At 37.8% G+C, this 19,542-nt stretch overlaps 1 protein-coding gene across 8 annotated transcripts in view; it reads left to right on the top strand.

Moving 5' to 3' along the window:
* The window catches only part of HERC2 (HECT and RLD domain containing E3 ubiquitin protein ligase 2), a 115,626-nt gene that overhangs the window by 78,110 nt on the left and 17,974 nt on the right, over positions 1 to 19,542 (top strand). For 7 of the 8 annotated variants that reach the window (XR_012654375.1, XM_075057273.1, XM_075057272.1 and 4 more), the window contains 17 exons: positions 785 to 956; positions 1,534 to 1,720; positions 2,469 to 2,609; positions 2,961 to 3,152; positions 4,905 to 5,058; positions 5,752 to 5,859; positions 7,013 to 7,144; positions 7,661 to 7,819; positions 7,911 to 8,029; positions 8,388 to 8,513; positions 9,471 to 9,626; positions 9,771 to 9,886; positions 10,012 to 10,210; positions 11,410 to 11,624; positions 12,399 to 12,576; positions 14,262 to 14,423; positions 18,546 to 18,637. Coding sequence is in view for 6 of the 8 variants with exons in the window: in XM_075057273.1 (XP_074913374.1) it covers positions 785 to 956; positions 1,534 to 1,720; positions 2,469 to 2,609; positions 2,961 to 3,152; positions 4,905 to 5,058; positions 5,752 to 5,859; positions 7,013 to 7,144; positions 7,661 to 7,819; positions 7,911 to 8,029; positions 8,388 to 8,513; positions 9,471 to 9,626; positions 9,771 to 9,886; positions 10,012 to 10,210; positions 11,410 to 11,624; positions 12,399 to 12,576; positions 14,262 to 14,423; positions 18,546 to 18,637 (2,608 nt within the window). In the remaining 2 variants the exon portion in view is untranslated. Of the gene's footprint in view, positions 1 to 784; positions 957 to 1,533; positions 1,721 to 2,468; positions 2,610 to 2,960; positions 3,153 to 4,904; positions 5,059 to 5,751; positions 5,860 to 7,012; positions 7,145 to 7,660; positions 7,820 to 7,910; positions 8,030 to 8,387; positions 8,514 to 9,470; positions 9,627 to 9,770; positions 9,887 to 10,011; positions 10,211 to 11,409; positions 11,625 to 12,398; positions 12,577 to 14,261; positions 14,424 to 18,545; positions 18,638 to 18,888; positions 18,925 to 19,542 lie in introns of all 8 variants that reach the window. The other variant, XR_012654376.1, reaches the window with a different exon arrangement.

Below are 19,542 nucleotides of genomic sequence, written 5' to 3'. Positions count from 1 at the left end.
AAAACACCACAAAACAACAACAAAAACCATACACACCTCTAAAAAAACCCCAACAAAACTACTTCCTGAAAGTGGAAGTTGTAAAGGACTTGTTCAGAAGTAGCATTAGTTTGAACTTTTATTGTTGTTCAGGAAATTAAAATGCAGCGTCCTTTATCAAATGTCCCAAAGACTTTGTCTTTAAGGTGGGATAAGACTTTATGGAGGTAATGATAGGTGGATGCTGCTGTAATATTGATGGTCTTACATGTTACCTCTTGCTATAATTCTTGATGCTACTGTTACCTTTTGTTTCTAAGATAGGTGACTTAAGAAATAGGGAGGCAAACCAGCAATATTTTCTGTTGAATATAAAAGCACCAAACATTTTGCTAATTAAGCATTTTCATGAACAAGGCAATGTATTTAAAAAAGAGCAAGTACTACATATATAGAGTATTTGATTAGTATTTTTAAGAGTACCTAATAATATTCTTGCTATTTGAGAAATTTCTGTGTAAGTAAAACTTGTTTTAGATGCTGATCACCAAAATATTGATATCTGTATTACCTTAATCTTCATGAGTAAGTAACAAGGTGGAACACTATTTTATGAAAGCCGTTGCTGCAAAGCCTCAGTATTGACTTTAATTTTGTAACAGTAGGCACTGCAGTTCAAGAATATACTGTAGAGTTAGTTTTACAGTCATCTTTCTGACTTAACTGAAACTGATTTATATTAACTTCTTGTTATGTATTACACCACTAAAAAATGCTCGCTTTCTCTTTTTTGCCTTCGTTCCAGGTGTTCCTTCAGATGCAGATTCTTCTGCTGCCAGTAACAAAATTAGTGGGGCAAACAGTTCCAAGCCGAATCGCCCTTCTCTTGCTAAGATTCTCTTATCGCTTGATGGGAATGTTGCCAAACAGCAGGCTTTATCTCATATACTGATGGCCTTACAAATCATGTATGCCAGGTAGGCATGCAAACATTCTTGTCTTCTGCAGAGCAAAAGATGACATAGCTTACCATCTATTAGAGTCTCTTGAGTCAGGTATGAATTGTTGTACAAGTTTGGACTCCTCAGGATAGGCCTAAGCTTCATTTAAATTTTCTTTTGATGTTGATGTTAGCTTTATGCTGTTATGTTTTCTTTATAGAAGCTCCCAGTGCCTGGGGAAAATTTTTTTTTATTTAGGAATGCCCAAGTAAATCATATAAAAGGAATGCAAGTAAATCATGATAGATGATATGTAGGAAGCAGCGGGCATCAGGGTGGAAAGAACGATAAAACTTTACAGTGCCCTCCTTGTTGTTGGTAGAGAACAGAGTATTTCTGCCAAAACTGATGAAGAGGAACTTGTGTAAAATAGTGGCCTTAAAACACAGTATTTAAGCATCAGGCCTAAAGGAGAATGGAGATAAACTACTCTCTAAATTCCAGAGCTTGGAAACCTTTCCTTCTTTTATTAAGAGAAGCTAATGTAGTTTTTTTCCAAGTTCAACAAGGGAGTATAATTAGGTTTATGTTAATCTGTCCTAAATGATTTCAGGGATGCAGTTGTTGGAGCATTGATGCCTGCAAGTATGATTGCACCAGTAGAATGTCCTTCTTCATCGCCAGCCCCACCTTCAGATGCTACTTCTACAGGAAGCCCTGCAAATGGAGATGAATGCATGCTTGTAGGAGATATAGAAGAAAGGCTGAGCCCAAACCCATGGCAGGACAGGAGAGGGGAGGTAAAGTGTCAAATGAATTTTTCCATCAATGTTTAACAGTAAAGCTGAAAAATACTGTCTTGTTTAGTTTGATAATAGCAGAGATTAAACAGTTCTTTCATGCTCTAATTTCAGGAGTGGGTACTCTGCATATGTCAGATTTGGAAAACTAAAATTTTGGTGTGAAATCAGTTTTAAACTTTCAGAATGCACTGTGTCATTTAAATGCAATTATGCTGATTTCTAGTAGAATTTTTAGTCGTATTTTAGAGTTAACATGAAAATATTAACCATTTGACCAGATATTAAATTCATTTTAGAGGAGTGATCTTAAAAAAAAGTCAAGACTAAGGGAATATTCGACCATTATTTAATGAAATGTAATTATAAACTTGTATCAACTAATGTAGACAGGAGGGCCTGAATGGAATAAGGCTTGCTACTGAAGAGATCTTTTCCTTTAAGAAACTATTAATTTGACGTGTATTGTTAGGGCTGGTCTTTTACACTGTAGACTTTTCTGCAGTCACTGATGTTTTATTGTTTGGTTTCGTAGCAGCTGGTATTGAGGGTTGTGTTGGCTGGTTTGCTGTGCTTAGGAACATAAAATAAAAGCTAAAAATACAGAGAGCAAATCTGTTGGTTTTGAATTTATGGCTGTTTTTAAATTGCTGCTGTCTTCAAACATAAGCCTTTCTAATAATTAGGCTCTTAAAGGTTTTACAGTATCTTGTTGCAGCTTTTGTTAATTATTATTTGTTTTGGCTAGGTTGTTTCTTCAGAAGACGCTGTGACACCTTCTGCTGTAACTCCCTCAGCTGCTGCTGCCTCTTCCCGTCCTTTCATTCCAGTCACAGATGATCCTGGAGCTGCCAGTATCATTGCAGAAACCATGACAAAAACCAAAGAAGTAATGTTGTCAATACCTTCTTTAAAACTTAAGTTCTTACCATGCTTTTATTAAGCAGTTTTGCTTCTTTTGTGCTTTTAAAGTTACTCTATAAATGACTGCGTTTTTTAAATCTATCCAAAGACAGAGGGATTTTTTTTTTTCTCCAATGTTAAAGTAGGTTAGTTTTAGGAAAGCTTTTTCACTTGAGAAATGGGTTTAACAGTAGGTTAATTTGGGGGCCATATAATCCCAGATTTACCAATTGTTTTAAACTGCCTTTAAACTTCTTCAGACAAGTTAACTTGTTCGGATTCAGTGAAATACTTCTTTAATCTTCACTTTCTAAGTATTTCTGCAATTGTTTTATAGGACGTAGAAAGTCAAAGTAAAGTATCCGGCCCAGAACCGCAGTACTTGGATGAGTTTACTAGTCTCTTAGTACCAGATGACACACGTGTCATGGTTGACCTGCTAAAGCTTGCTGTGTCCAACCGAGCGGGTGAAAAGGGAAGAGATGTTCTTTCAGCTGTGCTGTCTGGTATGGGAACAGCTTACCCACAGGTCAGATTTTTATTCTGTTGCATTTTAACCATGTCCTTTTTATTAGTAGCTTACTAGAATATTTTCTTTGTATTTTTCTTATATTGAAGTGCAATTCAGCATACTGAGAAACTTAATAAACATGAAAATTTGAGTTGAACTTAAATGCATGTTAACGTTAATTATTTTAATGGAAATATTACATGAATATATGCATGTGCTACAAATGCCAGTAATAGACTATTTCCTCAATTAGACATTAAAATAGAATTAATGAATGGAAGCTTAAGGAACTGTATTTATGTATTGGACAAGTGGCTGTGGCTATTGGAATGAAGCTGAATTAACCAAGCTCTAGTTCCTGGATCTGCGGAATGTTAGTTTGAAAACTTCCATGTTGGTTTTGTTTTGCATCTGAATTTATTTCTCAAATTGATGCAGTCATTATTGCTAGCTAAAAATGTTGTTAATATATTATTAATGATATAGAAATTCTTTTTAACTTTTAAGATTTACATTTAATGCATTGAAGTTTCTAACTATTTACAAAGTATCCATGGGTGTGGGTTTTTTGGGGACAACTGGCAAACAGAATTAATAAATGCTGTAATATTGGCTACCAGCAGCTATATGAAAGAATGTTACAAATCATAAGTTATGTATAGAATATCTGCCTACAGTAATGAACTGAAAGTTGTTTAATGTTTATTGTAGCTTTATCCTTCAAATTTTTTTTTTTTGTAATGACTAACAATGCATTTCTTTTAAGATGCTCATATGATGTAGTTAATTTATGGCTTTGCACTGCTTAGAGTGCTTTGAAAAATCAGAAGTGATTATGCAAAACTGATTTTTGTGTTCTTTTATTAAACTTGGCTTCACTAACCAAAAAGATGAATAATGACTGCTAAGGAGTGTGCACTGAATTGAGAGAAATTTTATTTATTTATTAATGGTATAAATGACAAGACAGCTTCAGTTTTAAACAATGCAATCTTAAGGTATCTCTGAGTAAACTAGGGTTGTGGGAGAGCCTAACTGATGCTATTCATGTAGAGGCAATTGCGTGGTATTTCTCAAATTGTTACTTTTTTTTTTCCCCCTCCCCAAATTTTCAATGATCAGCTATGTATACTCATGTCCAGGGTTTGAAATGTCGTTGTTCCTCTCCCACCCCAGTTAGATGCATACTATATATGCACTTATACATTATTTCTGGTTTTTTGCTTCTAGCATTAATAGTGAGTAGCTGAAGAAATTTGTGTTTGTGGGTACTTTTTTTGGTTTGGTTTTTGTTGTTGTTGTTGTTGTTGTTGTTGTTGTTTTTTGTTTCTGTGGGTTTGGGTTTTTTTAACCTGAAGAGTCAGAATTTTTATTTGAAACTGTTCTTTAAAAATGAGTACTATTGGAATTTTCTCTCTAAACAGTGTTTTGCAATATCACTTACTGGTTAATTATTTACATCTTTTATTAATCTGTTGGCCTGTGCTTTATGGTTTAGATTTTACAGGGTTTTTTTCTGTTAGGAAAAACAATTACTTGTGTTGTCTTGTAGTTACTGGAAACTTACGTTTTTTGGCTTTTAGTTTTAGGAGTTTTTCTAGGTTTAACAACATCAAAAGAGTATTTTTGAGTGAATATGATGCTTTATGAATCAGAATTCAGAAAACAAATTATTTATTTATTTTAAATTTAGGAAGAATAGTTGTTGGCTTAGATATCTTGGACTAATCAAACTTACTTTTCGTAAAGTGTATATTTTTCTTCTCTTAGGTTGCTGATATGTTGTTGGAGCTGTGTGTTACTGAACTAGAAGATGTAGCAACTGATTCACAAAGTGGTCGCCTCTCTTCACAACCAGTTGTGGTAGAAAGCAGCCATCCATATACAGATGATACATCTTCTAGTGGCACAGTTAAAATACCAGGTATAGAATTCTTAGAGTTACTAAAATCCAGTTAATTTCAAGCCTGCATGCATAAAATTTTTCCTTAGCTTGCCAAAAATGTGTATTGAACTTTTAAAGCCATGTTATGCATCCTGTCATAATAATAAAGTATTTCTTGAAACACATATATATATATATATATATATGCGCATTTTTGGGTTCCTTGGCTGTGGCTGCAGTTGTATATCATTGCTCTTTTCTGTTCAGTTACAAAGCTGAGAAGGACTGAGTCTTTTTCAGGGTCAGTAATTGAACACCTGTCTTCTACTCTTGGGCATTAGGGAAATACTTTTTTGTTTTAACACTGTCTTTTCATTTAGTGCTTCCTTCAGATGTTACCTAGTACTTATCAAAAGGTACGGGAAACAAAGAACTATTTGCCTTAACTGTAAATAGACAGTTTTTGTCTGTTGCAACTTGAGTCTGGAACGTTCCGAATATAGTCTTCTGTCTGCTAGCCCCTACTCATCTGAGCTTGCTATGATGTAAGCCTTTCAAAGAGAAGAAATTCCAGACAAATAATATCTTTAAACCAAGGGAAGTTATTTTTATTAATGAGTTCTATGGCTTCCAAACAACTGTGTTTGATTTCATGTGGATTTCTAAAATACTGCATTTGTTCACGGTATTGATTGCTCTGTAGAAATGCGTAAACTCTTTGTTGCTGTTTAGGTGCTGAGGGACTGAGGGTAGAATTTGATCGCCAGTGTTCTACAGAGCGGCGTCACGATCCACTCACCATAATGGATGGTGTCAACAGAATTGTTTCCGTCCGATCAGGTTATGCGAACTAGTGCTTTTCAAAAACCTCTTGTGTGATTTACTGTTAAATGCTGAATGAAATGTACCACTGCCTGTGTCTGACTTAATGTGAGGGGTATGCCAATAAAAAAAGAGGAAAAGCTGTGTGAACTGATACTCTGTTTTAAACTAAAAAATATGTGGGATCTAGACACAGACATGTAAGTGATCTTGCAACTCTGAATATAGAGAATCTCTCAGCAGAGCATGTCATCATGTTCTTCCTAAGAGCAGTTAGAGTGTAAAAATTCAGTGTTTGGCACCCCTGCCAACGTGTGTGGATTTCTGTATAATCAAAGTATATTTTAACAAACTGGAACATAATCAGAAAAGGTTACTTCTTTTGTTAGCTTTGTTTTCTTTTTCAGGTAATACTTGCAGTACTTTAAGCTTTCATACAGTCACGACAAATGCTCTTCTGCTGTTGAATGCCCAAAATAATAGCTAGATGCTTTCTTTCTGTTTTCTAACCTGGCCTATATATGTGACACTACATGAAATCTTCACATTTTTTATCCTCTTAAGTTTGATTTCATTTTTGAGCACTATTAATTTGCAGTAGATTTTAGAGGAATATTTTTAAACTCATCAGATGTTACATTGAACCTACCCATATATGACATCATGTGCAAGGGTCTTGGTGGTTACTGCCTGTGCTTAACATTTCTGAGCAGTCATGATGTGGGCTTTTACTGTTGACCCATTTTTCTCTAGAATGTTTCAGATGCACATGTATTTCATTACTGAGATATTTCTGATTGGATTCCTGGTTGGAAAAAGCTGTAAAGCTTTATTTAATGTATATGTTATATATTTTTGTGATATGAAAAGGTAATTTGAAAAAAGGACAATGGATTTTAGTAAGATCTCATCATTGTCTTTTGAATGTGGTATTTAAAGTACTGAGGGTATTTGTTAGCCGTGCTAATTGAACTGTTTAAGACTTAAGTTTTATTAATGTAACAATTTCATAGTTATGTTCATGTGCTTTACATAGCTTTTTTTTTTTTTTCTTGAATGAGTTTGTGATGTTTATAATATATAACCATGGAGGGAAGTTGCTATTGATGAGTGGCTTGCATATTGCCTCAGACAATATAGATGAATATGTTCATATTACCTGCTGTAACAGGTCGTGAGTGGTCCGATTGGTCTAGTGAATTGCGAATTCCAGGGGATGAACTAAAGTGGAAGTTCATCAGTGATGGCTCTGTGAATGGATGGGGATGGCGATTCACTGTTTACCCTATCATGCCAGCTGCAGGTAAGGTATCATATATGACAGAAGGGCAAGAAAGTACATCTACTTGTCTGATTTTTACAGTTGCATTTATTGCATGATATTTACATGCCAAAGTTCAATAGTTCTTTTGCATTCATACTAAGAATACATTTTCATTCATACTTAGGAAACATTTCAACAAAGTCCTGAGAGGTGCACTTGTACATAGGGAAGAGAGAAAAATATTCTGTAATCGCTCTAGTTGGCCTCTTCATCAGTGAAGAGAGGATACTTTTGAGGCATAATTAATCTGAAATTTTTTTTTTACTATTACTATTAATGCATCTGTTTTGGAGTTAGGTGAATTATGTCAAGAAGCTGCCTCTTCCAATCCCTTCAAAGGGAGGTGGAATGGACCAACTCAGATGCAGACTGGCACTCTAGGTTGCTGTGTTTGATCAGTGAAATCCTGCCTATGTTCTGTTCTTATTTCAGTCTGAGGACAAATCTTCCCCACCTTTGTTTTTTGCTGTTGTTTTTGCTTTTTGTTTCTTGCAGGCCCTAAAGACCTTCTCTCAGATCGTTGCATTCTTTCATGTCCCTCAATGGATTTGGTTACGTGTTTGTTGGATTTTCGCTTAAATTTTGCTTCCAACAGGAGTATAGTTCCTCGTTTGGCAGCTTCTCTTGCAGCTTGTGCTCAACTGAGTGCCTTAGGTAGGTGTAGTCTTAAAATTAAGTCTCTTTGTTTGAAGTTAAAATGATTGTTTTAAGTAATTATGTTTTTTGTGTGCTCATGTTTCCTTAGCTGCTGGCCACAGAATGTGGGCCTTGCAGAGACTACGGAAACTGCTCACAACAGAGTTTGGCCAGTCTATTAACATCAACCGGATTCTAGGGGATAATGATGGAGAAACACGAGCTTTGGTAAGAAGGCAGTGGTGCTCTCCTCTTCACATTTTTTACTTTAAGATATATGTGAAGTGTTAAAATGCTGGCCCTGATGTACAATGTTTTTGTTGTTAATGGCAAAATAGGAAATGTGCAAATGAATAGCCTTCTTGCACAGGTCTGCAAGTCTGTAAAGGTACTGCATTTTAGAAAAAAATGGCTAATTCCAATGCTGTATAGATATGGTTTTGTATTAGGAAATGGACAGAAGTGATACTTCATATAGCTAACTGTAGTTTGGGGAGTTATTAATGTTTTCTTGTGGTCATCTAAACAATGTACTTTTTGTAATACATACAGTAAGACTAACTTTCTAGTTCTGTGGTTTCTCTAGAGTTTCACAGGGAGTGCTTTAGCTGCTTTGGTCAAAGGTCTTCCAGAAGCTTTGCAGCGACAGTTTGATTATGAAGACCCCATTGTGAGAGGTGGCAAACAATTGCTCCACAGCCCTTTCTTTAAGGTAATGGGGTACAATCAGTAAAGAATTCATTAGTACAGTTCTGGATTTTTTTCTGAGACATGGTAAGCTCACCTAGTCCTGTATCTGAAACACTTTCTGATGAAATCAGAATACTACTTTTAAAAGGTGAATAAAATATACAAATAAAGAATAAGGAATACTTAGCTAGGCAGAGGTAGATAGGTTAGAAAAACATCTTGGAAGTACAGTAGACTACACTTTTTGGTAAGTGATTTTTGAGTTGTTCTAACAGGAGTGTTGTATATTTCTGTTTGTTTGTTTATTTAAATACTCTGAAGTTTTTATTTACATCTAATTGGAACAAGTAAGAATGTCTTAAAAGGAAGGCTATTCAGTTTTGGACCTTGTACTTCAAAGTAAAAATAAACAAGCTGAGGAAGTCTAGAGAAGAGCAACAAAAATAAAAGGCTAAAAAAGCCTCCCATGTAGTCAGAGTGAAACCAAGAGGACTTACTTATCTTAATGAAAAGAAAGTCTTAAAATATGTAAAAGTTCATACAGGGAAGAAGTAGTCCATTGTTCACAATCTTCATTTGTAGCATTGATTTGAAATTGAATCAAATTGTAAGTGAATTGAAAATTGATTTAATTGTAGGAAGCAGACTTCGTTTAGAAATGGAAGGTAAAAAGTTCAGCACATGGTATTTGGTATAGAAAAGTTATTTAATCTATGAGTGTTTTTCACAGGGGGTTTGTGAAGACTTCTGGATTGGAAGAGGAAATTAGATACATAACCATGTGAGACAGTGTGGGTACACTTGATGCTGCCCTATCAATGAGGGTAATGAAGATGACTCTTAATGTCCCTTGCGCTTTACGTATCTTTGAGACTGTATTCAGGCCCTACTGGTCTATGAGCTGTTCAACTACATCAAACATATTACTTTTTATTACACTTTTTCATATATCTCTAAAATGTTTTTTGATTGTCTGCAGGTGCTTGTGGCTCTTGCTTGTGATCTGGAGTTGGACACTCTCCCTTGCTGTGCAGAGACACACAAATGGGCCTGGTTCAGGAGATACTGTATGGCATCCAGGGTTGCCGTGGCTCTTGATAAAAGGACACCATTACCTCGCCTTTTCCTTGATGAGGTACTGCAGGAATATTTTAAATGGTTCATGGAACATATGAAAGTGTTTAACTTAAAAAGATACACTGAGTTTCAAGTATTTTATGCCAACTGTGGTAGGAGTAACTGATAGTTTGAATAATGTTTAATCCAAAATCTTTTACAGGTAGCAAAGAAAATCCGAGAATTAATGGCAGATAATGAAAATATGGATGTTCTTCATGAGTGCCATGATGTCTTTAAGAGAGAACAGGATGAGCAGCTTGTCCAGTGGATGAACAGGTTATTTCTTTCAGCTGTCATCGGTTTGGTCTTGTGATGCTTCGTTGTTGTACAATGAGAAACTGCATTTTTTTAATAACTTTTTAAAAGCTCTTAACATTTTGTTTGTTTTGTGTTTTCTGCAGACGACCCGATGATTGGACACTTTCAGCTGGAGGCAGTGGAACTATTTATGGTTGGGGTCATAATCACAGAGGACAACTTGGTGGGATTGAAGGGGCAAAAGTCAAAGTCCCAACTCCATGTGAAGCTCTTGCTACGCTTAGACCAGTGCAGTTAATTGGTGGTGAACAGACTCTGTTTGCAGTGACTGCTGATGGGAAAGTAAGGGTACAACAAAAAATAGTTTGTTAGACTCTCTCGAAATATTTCATCCTCAGTCATAAGGGGTTTGGCTAAATAAAAAATGATGTGCATAGCACAGATTTTTTTAAAAATTATTATTACTGGTAGTAGTAGTTTTGTTTTATTTTATTTTTTTTTTTAAAGAAACTGAACTATACCAACTCCGCCAGTGCAGTCTAGGAATTCAGTGTACTATAGCATTAAATGTGTGAAAAAAGACATGTATTTTAATTCTCAATTCAAAACTGTGATCAGATCTTGGAAAACAAAGCTGAATACAAGTAACATCCTCACAGAGTCCCATAAAACAGGACAGACAGTAAAATGTGGTGGTGTTTATGTCTCTCTGGTGGGGAGAGGTGTAATTGGAATCTGAGACTGTTCACAGTTGGCTAAATGTCAACTCACTAGATATTAGATATTGCAGGATCTAATTTGCAGATGCTTAAATCCCGAGTGAAAAGGCATGCCATGCAGAGGTTTAAGGTGTAGGAGAAAAAAAAAGTAGTTTACAAATTTGAAAAAGTCTTATTTTGATACAGATGGCAACTTTGTGTTAAGTATGTGATCGAGAATTTTAGGTAGAGCTTTTTATAACAGTAATGTTCACCTAGTGAGATACTGTAATGATTCCTCAGCAGTCAGTATCATCCTTGTTAACAATTCACAGAAGGGCAAGGGACAGATTAATGTCATTGCTTGACATCATTCTGTTGAGAGAAATAGACAAAAAGAGAGTGAAAAGCAGTATTTAAAACTGTATTTATGTTGTGGAAGGGGAAGAAGCAACTGTGTTTAGGTGTGTATATTTCACAGAAGAAAGAAAACTAGTGCTGCTTGAAAGACACAGGTGACAGATGATTTTGTAATGTTATCACGCAAAGCTATGGTTTCTTGACACTTTTACAAAATCAGCCTTAGCATTTAAAATTAAATCTGTTAAGTCAGTGACAGTTCATATTGACTTGAATGTAGCTGTATTTTCACAAACCTTTCTGAAATTTTAAAAAATATTTCTTGTTTTCCAGAAGAGGGTATAGAGGCATGTAAGAAACTGTTTTTTTCAGGCTTTCCTTTAACTGTATTCTAGTATACACTCATTAAGAATTCTTCTCTACAGCTGTAGTGAATGTTCTTCAAAAGGCAAACAAAATTAAATTTTATTCTTCACTTTAAAGTTGTATGCCACTGGATATGGAGCAGGTGGAAGGCTTGGAATTGGAGGAACAGAGTCAGTTTCTACTCCAACTTTACTGGAATCCATTCAACATGTGTTTATAAAGAAAGTTGCAGTGAACTCAGGAGGAAAGCACTGTTTGGCATTGTCTTCTGAGGGAGAAGTTTATTCCTGGGGTGAAGCAGAAGATGGTAAACTTGGTCATGGAAATCGCAGGTAAGTAATACTTTGAAATGTTATTTTTAAAAACTATTAATGGATACCTATTATAGTTGCTATGTATTTGAAATGTTGTATGAGTACTGCTGATATGTAGAAGTACATTTCAACATCACTACTTAACACTGACGTTTTTAAATTGGAGAACTACAAAATATTTTTCAGATAAACTGTTACTCTGATTTCTGTAATTAGATATTGTGTTCTAACATATCTGTGGGTGCTAAAGCCCAGTGGATTTCCTTTGGGATCTGTCTTGTAGTTATGTGGAACTTCAAGGCACTTTAAGGAGCAAAACTACCATTGTGCTTCTGATCTCCATGTGCATTGTTGCCTACGTTAAAGGAGAAGTTCTGTTGTGTTAGAGATAACAATGGTCTGATCCAAAAAGAAAGAAAAAAGAAAAAGGAATGCTGAAGTCCATGGGGGGCAACAGTGCATTTTGTGCTAGAAATTTTGATAATGTATCTTAAATTGGACTAATTTTCCAGAGTAAATGCTTAGCTTTGGATTTTAATGGAAGTGGCTTTGTAGTTTCAGCTTACCTGTAATGCTGTAGTATAATATATGGTAAAATATTTCTAGCTTTTATAGGCGTCTAAAAATATTTCTGCATGACTAATTAAACATAAATCTTTAGGATATTAAACTGGAGCAAAAACAAATACTTAGTTATTTTAGGTCCTTGTACTCATTTTAAAAACCTCTCTCAATACATTGGTGAACCTGAATGGTTTAAAAGTTTTGTAAAGACAAGTATTTTCATTTCAGCCCTTGTGATCGTCCTCGTGTAATTGAATCTCTGAGAGGTATAGAAGTGGTTGACATTGCTGCTGGGGGAGCACACAGCGCGTGTATTACAGCTGCAGGAGACCTTTTTACATGGGGAAAGGGAAGATATGGACGCCTTGGGCATGGAGATAGCGAGGACCAACTGAAACCTAAACTGGTAAGAAATCTTTGGAGTTTTATGCAGACTTAGTCCAGTTCTTACCTTCTGATTTGTAACCTTTTGCATTTCTGCATATAAAGAACGAAAGGGCAAAATGATGGCATGAATTTGTAAGAAAAGAACAGTTGCTTTAGAAAACAGGAATGGATTGGAAGAATAAAGTGAAAGTGGAGCTGCAAAACTTCTCTAGAGGTCACTAAACAGCTTATAAGGATTTTGTTTTAGAGAAGTCTTAAAGAAAACCACGAATCCCCCCAGTAAGTAAATTCCACCCCTTCACAGGAGTAGTTTGCACTGAAAGTAACAAGTGAGCTCCTTGTCGACTGGGTCCCCTCATTGTTTACTTCCTGGAAAATATACCAGTGATTATAGTGATAACCATTTGGTCACTTGCAAACTGCTTTTTTTCCTGATGTAATAATTACACTCTTAATTCTCATGATTGAATACTGAGATGTTACTGAAGTATACACTAAGTTAATAAGAATTTAACCTAAGTAATTATGTAGCATTTAATTGCTATTTGCTAAAGAAATTTGAGTTAAGCAATTATTCACGAAGAAGATAGCTGTTTCCATTTGATTCTTAAGTGGTAAATTTGAGAACTTGGACAGTATGCAATGTAGGAAGAATGAGTATACTGATTAGCTGACGAGTTGTAATACAGACCTTTGTACTCCTGTGAACTAGACTGTAAGAGTTTAAGTTAGAGTAGTGGTATTAAGAGAACTGCCCTGCCTTTGAAATGAGAGTTCATTTTGCTATCTGTGTTCTCTTGCTGAAAATACAGCAAAAGGTAAGATTATATTAGTTGAATCAAACTGTTTGTTACTTTTATTCAGAGCTCTGTGCATATGTTTCTGTTCATGCAAGCATTAACTTTTTTTCAGTGCTTGAATTTGTGGGACAATGTATCATGCATTCTTAGTCCACTTTGGGACCTTATCACCTGTATCCAGATGTTCTCATTTCCTTGTCCCCCAAAAAACAAGGTCTGCCCACCTATCCTACGTATCTTTATACATATTTTCCCCTTACATGTTCTTGGTTAGTATGAAAATAGATAATCTGTAGATGAGTTGAAGTATGTGAAGTTTTATGCTGCTTTGGATGATGGATTGTGCTACCTACAATCTATTTCAAGTAGGGTGAGGATGGGGAGGATGTGATATATATTGTGGGTCAACATCCTTTTACTTTGTGACTCCAGATCCCACACTTCATCACTAGATGGCAGCATTTCAAAAGATGTTGATTAAATTCAGCTTCTGATGCAAGTGCTAGAAAACTGTATAAACTAGTGAAAGAGTATTTGAAAATAAGACTTTTTTTTTTTTTACTTCATGCAATACTCATCCAGAGAGCCTGAAATTATTTCAACAGAATATAGTCTTTGATAACCTTACGTGTTTTATTTGAATTGTTTTCCCTGACTTTTTAGGTCAAAAAAATTGAACTAGTTCACCAATTAAAAAGAATAATCCAGTATTTTAAATACATAGTTTTCATTTTACTGGTTTGAAAACAGCGAAACCCTTTGAGTTGCCTTTATTTGCTTGTTCTTGTGATGTTTCTGACTTGTAGTTCCAGTGAAGCACCTCTCCAAGTAGGGTTTGTCATCTTTTCTGAAACTAAATGACTGAGTCTTTTACTCTGAACAAAAATGGGTTATTTCTTTACAGGTGGAAGCTCTCCAGGGCTACCGTGTGATTGACATAGCCTGTGGCAGTGGAGATGCACAGACATTGTGCCTGACTGATGATGATACAGTCTGGTCCTGGGGTGACGGAGATTATGGAAAACTTGGGAGAGGAGGCAGTGATGGCTGTAAAGTACCAATGAAGGTATTTGAATGAAATTTTGTCATTGCTTTAGAAACCATAAGGTTGATGGAGAACGCTGAAGACAGATTTGCCAATAAGTGCAAACTTCCACCCATCCTGGGACATTGAGATTCTTCTGATTGTTGTTAAGACCAAAGTCTGTAGGCCTTTAAATTTTGTGTTGAGTGTTAAAGTTGCACTTGAAGGTTTTTTTCTTTGGAGAACATTGCTGGCTCCAGCAATATTTCTCATTTTAATTTTGGTTCCTGTCAAAACGTTATATTTTGCAAGAAATCTTCGTATTTCCTTGTGTTAATAAATTTCCATAGTACTGCTTAAGTCATAACTTCATTGCAGAAAGGGGTATTGATTAAAAAGTAATCTTACTTTATATTAAACCTTTCATGTGAATGCATCGTTGACTTGGAATTTGTTCATATGTTACAAATGAAATCTGTGTAGCCATCTAATTTGAATTCCAGCACTTGTTATGAAGATGAACATTGTTTGTGTTTGAGAAACATATGTGAGTATCACTGTGTATACCTATGCACAGTGGATTTTAGATTCTTAGTCCAGAATCACGCTTTATTACCTGCATACAGGTGTCCCCATTCTGTTTCCAAATTGACAAAGTCTACCAGCCTGTCCCAAGTAACAGGTTTTTATTGCATGATGTAACGTAGAATTATAGAATCATTTAGGTTGGAAAAGACCTTTAAGATCATCAAGTCCAACCATCAGCGATGCCCACTAAGCCATGTCCTGAAGTGCCTTGTCTATGTGCTCTTTGAATACCTCCAGGGATGATGACTCAACCACTTCTCTGGGCAGCCTGTTCCAATGTCTGACAACCCTTTCAGTAAAGAAATTTTTCCTAATATCCAACCTAAACCTCCCCTGCCACAACTTGAGGCCATTACCTCTCGTCCTACCTCCAGCCACCTGACAGGAGAGACCAGCACCCACCTCACCACAATCTCCTTTCAGGTGGTTGTAGAGAGCGATAAGGTCTCCCCTCAGCCTCCTCTTCTCCAGACCAAACAGCCCCAGTTCCCTCAGCCGCTCCTCATCAGACTTTTGCTCCAGGCCCCTCACCAGCTCGGTTGCCCTTCTCTGGACACGCTCCAGCCCCTCCATGTCTTTCCTGTAGTGAGGGGCCCAAAACTGAACACAGGACTCGAGGTGCGGCCTCACCAGTGCCCAGTACAGGGGGACGATCACCTCCCTGCTCCTGCTGGCCACGCTATTTCTGATACAGGCCAGGATGCCGTTGGCCTTCTTGGCCACCTGGGCACACTGCTGGCTCATATTCAGCTGGCTGTCAACCAGCACCCCCAGGTCTTTCTCTGCCGGGCAGCTTTCCAGCCCCTCTTCCCCAAGCCTGTAGCGCTGCCTGGGGTTGTTGTGACCCAAGTGCAGGACCCGGCACTTGGCCTTGTTGAACCTCATACACTTGGCCTCAGCCCATCAATCCAGCCTGTCCAGATCCCTCTGTAAAGCCTTCCTGCCCTTCAGCAGATCAACCCTCCCTCCCAACTTGGTGTCATCTGCAAACTTACTGAGGGTGCACTCGATCCCCTCATCCAGATCATTGATAAAGATATTAGAGAACTGGCCCCAATACTGAGCCCTGGGGAACACCACTTGTGACCAGCCACCAAATGGATTTAACTCCATTCACCACAACTCTCTGGGCTTGTCCATCCAGCCAGTTTTTTACCCAGCGAAGAGTATACCTCTCTAAGCCATGAGCCACCAGTTTCTTAAGGAGCATGCCGTGAGAGACAGTGTCAAAGGCCTTACTGAAGTCCAGGTAGACAACATCCACAGCCTTCCCCTCATCCACTAGGCGGGTCACCTGGTCATAGAAGGAGATCAGGTTGGTCAAGCAGGACCTGCCTTTCATGAACCCATGCTGACTGGGCCTGATCCCCTGGTTGTCCTGCACGTGCCATGTGAGCGCACTCAAGACAAACTGTTCCATAATCTTTCCCAGTAGCGAGGTCAAGCTGACAGGCCTGTAGTTCCCCAGATCCTCCTTCTGACCCTTCTTGTAAATGGGCGTCACATTGGCAAGCCTCCAGTCATCTGGGACCTCCCCCATTGGACAGGATTGCTGATAAATGATGGAGAGTGGCTTGGCAAGCACCTCTGCCAGCTCCCTCAGTACTTATGGATGGATCTCATCTGTTCGCATAGATTCATGAGTGTCCAGATGGTGTAGTAGGTCACTATTTCCTCCTAGATTAAGGGGGGTATATTCTGGTCTTCATCCTTGCCTTCCAGCTCAGGGGCAGAGTACCCTGAGGATAACTGGTCTCACTGTTGAAGACTGAGGCAAAGGTGGCATTAGGTACCTCAGCCTTTTCCTCATCTCTGGTGGCAGTGTTCCCTTCTGTATCCATTAAAGGATATTCTTCTTGGGATTCTTTTTACTGTATTTGTAAAAGCATTTTTTGTCGTCCCCTAGCTGAGCTTTTGCCTTTCTAATTTTCTCTCTGCATGACCTAACAAGATCCCTGTACTCCTCCTGAGTTGCCCACCCTTTCTTCCAGAGATGATAAACTCCCCTTTTTTTTCTCGAGTCCTAGCAAAAGATCCCTGTTCAGCCAGGCCATTTTGTCTTCCTTGGTGGTTTGTCTTGTGGCGCATGGGAATAGCCTGGTCCTGAGCCATTAAGATTTCCTTTTCGAAGAATGTCCATCCTTCCTGGACCCCTTTGCCCTTCAGGACTGTCTCCCAAGGGACTCTTTCAACCAGTGTCCTGAAAAGGCCGAAGCTTGCCCTCCAGAAGTCCATAGTGGTGGTTTTGCTGACCACCTTCCTTGCCTCACCAAAAATTGAGAATTCTATCATTTCATGGTCACTAAGCCTGAAACAGCCTCTGACCATCGCACCTCCCACTGGTGCTTCCCTGTTTGTAAACAGTAGGTCTAGCAAGGCTCCTCCCCTGGTTGGCTCACTTACCAGCTCTGTCAGGCAGTTATCTTTCACACACTCCAGGAACCTCCTAGACTGCTTACTCTCTGCCGTGTTGTATTTCCAGCAGACGTCTGGAAAGTTGAAGTCCCCCATGAGAACAAGGGCACACGATTCTGAGACTACTGCCAGACGCTTGTAGAACAATTCATCCGTCTCTTCAGCCTGGTTGGGTGGTCTATAACAGACTCCCAGCACAATATCTGCCTTGTTGGCCTTCTCTCTCATCCTTACCCATAAGCACTCAACCTTGTCATCACAATCGTGTAGTTCTGTACAATCAAAACACTCCCTAGCATAGAGAGCCACCCCACCACCTCTTCTACCTTGCCTATCCCTTCTGAAGAGCTTATAGCCATCCATTGCAGCACTCCAGTCATGGGAGTTGTCCCACCATGTTTCTGTGATGGTGACTTAAGTCATATCTATCCTGCTGCACGATGGCTTCCAGCTCCTCCTGTTTATTGCCTGTGTGCATTGGCATAGATGTACTTAAGCTGAGCTATTGAATCCACTCCCAACATTGGCAGCTCATCTCTGGTGCACCTAGGTTTATCCCCTTCCCCCTTCAAACCTAGTTTAAAGCCCTCTCTGAGCCCTGCCATCTCATGAGCGAGGATCCTTTTCCCCCTTTGAGATAGCTGGACTCCAGCAAGCCTGGTGCCGTGTAAACCTCCCCATAATCAAAAAACCCAAAATTCCACTGATGTTTCATCAATCATCAGTCCCATAGGATTGATGGTGAAATGGCATAAAGACCTGCACAGAATAAATAGGAAGAGTGTATTGGAGGTTTAAATATTTTTACTGTGTCAGCAGAATCACATCCGTGTCATACGAGCTGGGGATGATTAATGTTGAGTATTTGGAGACAGAGCCTTACCATTTCTACGAAGGGGCAATTGCTGAGTAACTATTGGTAAAACACGCTAGGATGATCTTCAGCAGTTTGCCAAATCTGAGGTTCTTTTTAATGTTTAAGTAGTAAATGGTAGAAAGATAAAAGGAGTAGAATTCTGCTAAATGATCTACATACACAATTTATAAATATACTTACAGACACTTACACACTTGCACATTATATTTTACTTAAGACAGCGCAATCTATGAAGCTATAGCCTCCTTAATTAACTTCAACTTCATTTGATACTATTTTCCTAGATTGATTCCCTCACAGGCCTCGGAGTGGTTAAAGTAGAATGTGGATCACAATTTTCTGTGGCTCTTACCAAATCTGGAGCAGTATATACGTGGTAAGTATTTTATATTAGTTATTTTGACAGTGTTAGATGTAACCTTGTCTGCAGTAGGTGTTATACTGCCTTCACCGTTTTGATTCTATGCCTCCACCCCTCAAAAAAACCCCTAAACCCAAACTTTTTTGAGTTCCTCTGTCTTGATTAGTAATAAAATCTATCACTTTGGGGAATATTTTGTAGTGCTATTTGAATGAAAAATCAAAGCATTTTGTTTTGGAGACCTAAGCACAGAGTTGTCATTCCAGGTATTGACCACTGCAAGGTGCAGAAGTTCCAAGGAGGTCAGTAGAAGTATAAGCCTGAAGTGTCGTGCGGGGTGGAAGATGATAGCATGAATAACTCTCATATATTATCAAAATTGTGTCTAGCTTGTGGTGGCTGTAGTCTGAGAATTTTATTTTAGTTCATCGTTTTAATCTTTCTATGCCATTCCAAGTTTTGTAGTTTAAATTACTAAACTTAAGTGTTTAAAAAGACTAAGCAAAATACCTTCCCAACATCATTCTGCCAGCTTGTGTGCATGGCATTAGAGATATCCTTAAACTGTACAAAGTTCCAGTCTCTGAGGTCAGTAAACATACTGTTTTTGCAGATGAATGCTTCTAATACTTGACCCTTTTCAGACGAAAAAAACCCAAACAATGCCCTGCAAAAGGGGTAAAAGGACCTGCACAGAATGAGTAGGAACAGCATATTGGAGGTTTAAGATTTTTTACTATATCAGCAGAATCACATCCATGTCATATGAGCTAAGGATGATTAATGTTGAATATTCGGAGAATATTTTGGTATTGAATTGTTTATAAATATATCTACAGATCAAATACCAGACACAGTCTGTTGTTCTGTTTTTTTCCACAATTAAAACACAGTTTTGAAATGTTTTATCTTCTCTGTGC

Source organism: Buteo buteo, chromosome 25 (genome assembly GCF_964188355.1).
Source record: "Buteo buteo chromosome 25, bButBut1.hap1.1, whole genome shotgun sequence".
Classification (NCBI taxonomy): domain Eukaryota; kingdom Metazoa; phylum Chordata; class Aves; order Accipitriformes; family Accipitridae; genus Buteo; species Buteo buteo.
This window is presented reverse-complemented; position numbering and strand designations above follow the sequence as displayed.